General features: G+C 40.4%; 1 protein-coding gene across 1 annotated transcript; it reads right to left on the reverse strand.

Moving 5' to 3' along the window:
* Positions 1 to 484: 484 nt before the first annotated feature.
* LOC118339859 (lysosomal acid phosphatase-like) lies at positions 485 to 2,257 on the reverse strand (the record flags this gene model as incomplete). Its single annotated transcript, XM_035677651.1, is given in 4 exon segments — positions 485 to 1,256; positions 1,346 to 1,521; positions 1,835 to 1,941; positions 2,173 to 2,257. Coding segments are annotated over 4 exon segments (514 nt in total), but the record flags the coding sequence as incomplete, so codon positions are not given.
* Between the last annotated feature and the right edge of the window lie 324 nt (positions 2,258 to 2,581).

Below are 2,581 nucleotides of genomic sequence, written 5' to 3' on the forward strand. Positions count from 1 at the left end.
AAGTGTAAAGATTTCCAGTTCCCAGACATCCACAGTAAACTGATCTGATTCTTGTGACACACCAAACAAAGAAAGTCATCTATTTCACTTGTTTTCCCTCTACAAGAGGTGAAAAGGTCAAAGGTCAGCTGGTGCTTAAGTGTCTTGCTAGAGGATATTAGGTGCTGGATGCTCGCGGTCCGGCTCAACCCCATCCTGCTGCTGATAAATCAAACGCACATGCTTGAAGAAGTTAAAATCAAAAGAATTTTGAATCCTACAAAAATACATGTTACGGGTTACGTCAGAACAAAAAATCTCATTATTATATAAATATTTAAGGCATCTCGGTCATTAGGCCTCAGAGTCGACACACACACACACGAGAACACAGATGAGCCGACACACACATACTGTACACAAACTGATCTTGTTACATGAAGGAAACAGAAACAGTTTGCGCTGAGATTTAGAACCGAAACATTCTTAGATAATTAAGATAAAGTTTTTTTTGTGCTACATGTTTTTAAGAAAAGTCCAAGGGGGAAAGACATTATGCAAAACACTAAAAAATAAGAATTTGTCTGTTAAAGAATTTGAAATGAGATAACCAACAACTCATCATTTCCCCATCATGTTTCCAGACCATAATTATATTATTTAAAATCACAACTATGTTTGTCTTTCCAAACTTTTCTGCAGCCGTTCAAGTCACAAAACGCAGCGTTAAACAAACCCAGACTGAACAACAAACACAGTGTCTTTCCGAGCAGAGATCTGGGTCATATTTGTTGAAATTATAAACTCATTTGGCTGATTAGAGATCAGCTAATGTAGAAATCAGTCCTGGTCCCTTTAACAATGTCTCACTCATCACTACTCATGTAAATGATGATGAAACTGGTTTTAAAAGAGTCTTAAAAATCTTAACTTTTTCCCTCTGACCCGACAGGAACGGGTCATTTTGGATAAAAACTCGCTGTTTGAAAATAAAAAATAAAATCTACTCATTGTGGGTCCAGAACTGAACATCAAACAGGTCTCTCAGGAGTTTTACAGTTCATCGTCATCGCTGCTGTCCCAAGACTCAGCGAGGTTTGTAGATCTCCGCAGCAGGAGTTGGTGCTTCTGTCAGGATTCCTCTCCGACTTCCTGGTTAATCACGTGGTGGTATCCCCGGTTGCTCATTGGCTCCTTCTGCCAGCAAATAACGCCGAGGAGGAGGGCGATGAGGAGAAGGAGCAGACAGCCGGACACCGCCAGGCTGATGATCACTTCTGAAGACGGAAAGACAAAATAAAGGATCAGTGGTGGAACAATTAATTTTATCAGTCTTTTTTAGTGAGTGTGTGTTTGAAAAGTTCACCTGTATCTCTCCCTTCTGAAGGAACCTGACACTCCTTCTTCCTGTCTTCTGAAATCGAGGACTTTGTAATCTTCACAAACTCATTTAGGGGGCAGTCGAGGGAGCAGCCTGGTAGCTGCAGAGGGTACGGCTCCACTGTGCTGTCATTCCGGTAAAACAGCGACACCGAAGCAGAGCTGGATGGACACAGAAAGAGAGAGAGTCAGTTAAATGTCACAACTTTAACAATATTATTAACACATTATCTGGAGCCTTATAGTATACATTTTAAACAAACTGCTTTATACATGTTTGTATTTCTGACTCAGCTGAATCTTATTTTGAAATTCAACACAACCGAGGTCTCGTCCATTTATTATATTTAGCAGATCTCTTTCCTTTCTTTCAGGTTTGAGCTCCTCAATATCACATGGAGACTGTGTGTCAGTATAATGTTTGAGTGAGTGTCTACAGTGTGTGTGTGTGTGTGTGTATGTGTGTGTGTGTTACCCGTTTTCATCCCGGTACAGTTCAAATATTTGGCAGGAGGCATACGGCGGCTGTTTTCCATTGAACACATTCAAGCTGGCCTGGAGAGCAGCTACAGTAGTGTCATGCTGTTAAACAGACACACATACACACTTTAAAAGAAATAATCTTACTTCCTTTCTTGTCGAGATTTGCATGAGAAGACAGATACCACTCTCGTGTCTGTGTGTTAAATATAGAGTTACAGCCAGGAGATGAGCTCAGCTTAACATAAAGACTAGAAACAGGGGCAACAGCTAGCCTGGCTCTGTAAAAAAAATAAAAAAAAATAACAGTAATTGTATTGTTAACTAGCTCACCGCTGACAGCATCATAAATTTCAGTCTCTGTTTCGGGTCTGGGACGGCCATCTTGGAAAGATTCTTCACTATTTCACCCAAAAGGGAATTTCCTGGAAAACCACAGGGACAAAGTTTATATTCCTTCATTAATTATTTCCCCATTTCATCCTGTATTTAAAGCAGAAGTCTTGTTTTTGAGTTTTCCTGTTGTCAACAAATCCCATGAAAAGACCAAAACCAACACTGAATGTATCCTTCTAACAAGCATTGTGTGCATCTTATTCCTCTGTGCCACAGAGCGCCTTTATTGTTCCTTCATTACCACACACACAGGTTTATTTTTACACACCGTCCTTCCGCCACAAATACTCGCTGGAGCACCAAATGTGGTTTATTCCGCTGTTGAAAATAGTCCCCTGCAAATGCA

This window comes from Morone saxatilis, unplaced genomic scaffold, assembly GCF_004916995.1.
Source record: "Morone saxatilis isolate NCDOM2014 unplaced genomic scaffold, NCSU_SB_2.0 Contig6, whole genome shotgun sequence".
In the NCBI taxonomy this organism is placed as follows: Eukaryota; Metazoa; Chordata; class Actinopteri; family Moronidae; genus Morone; species Morone saxatilis.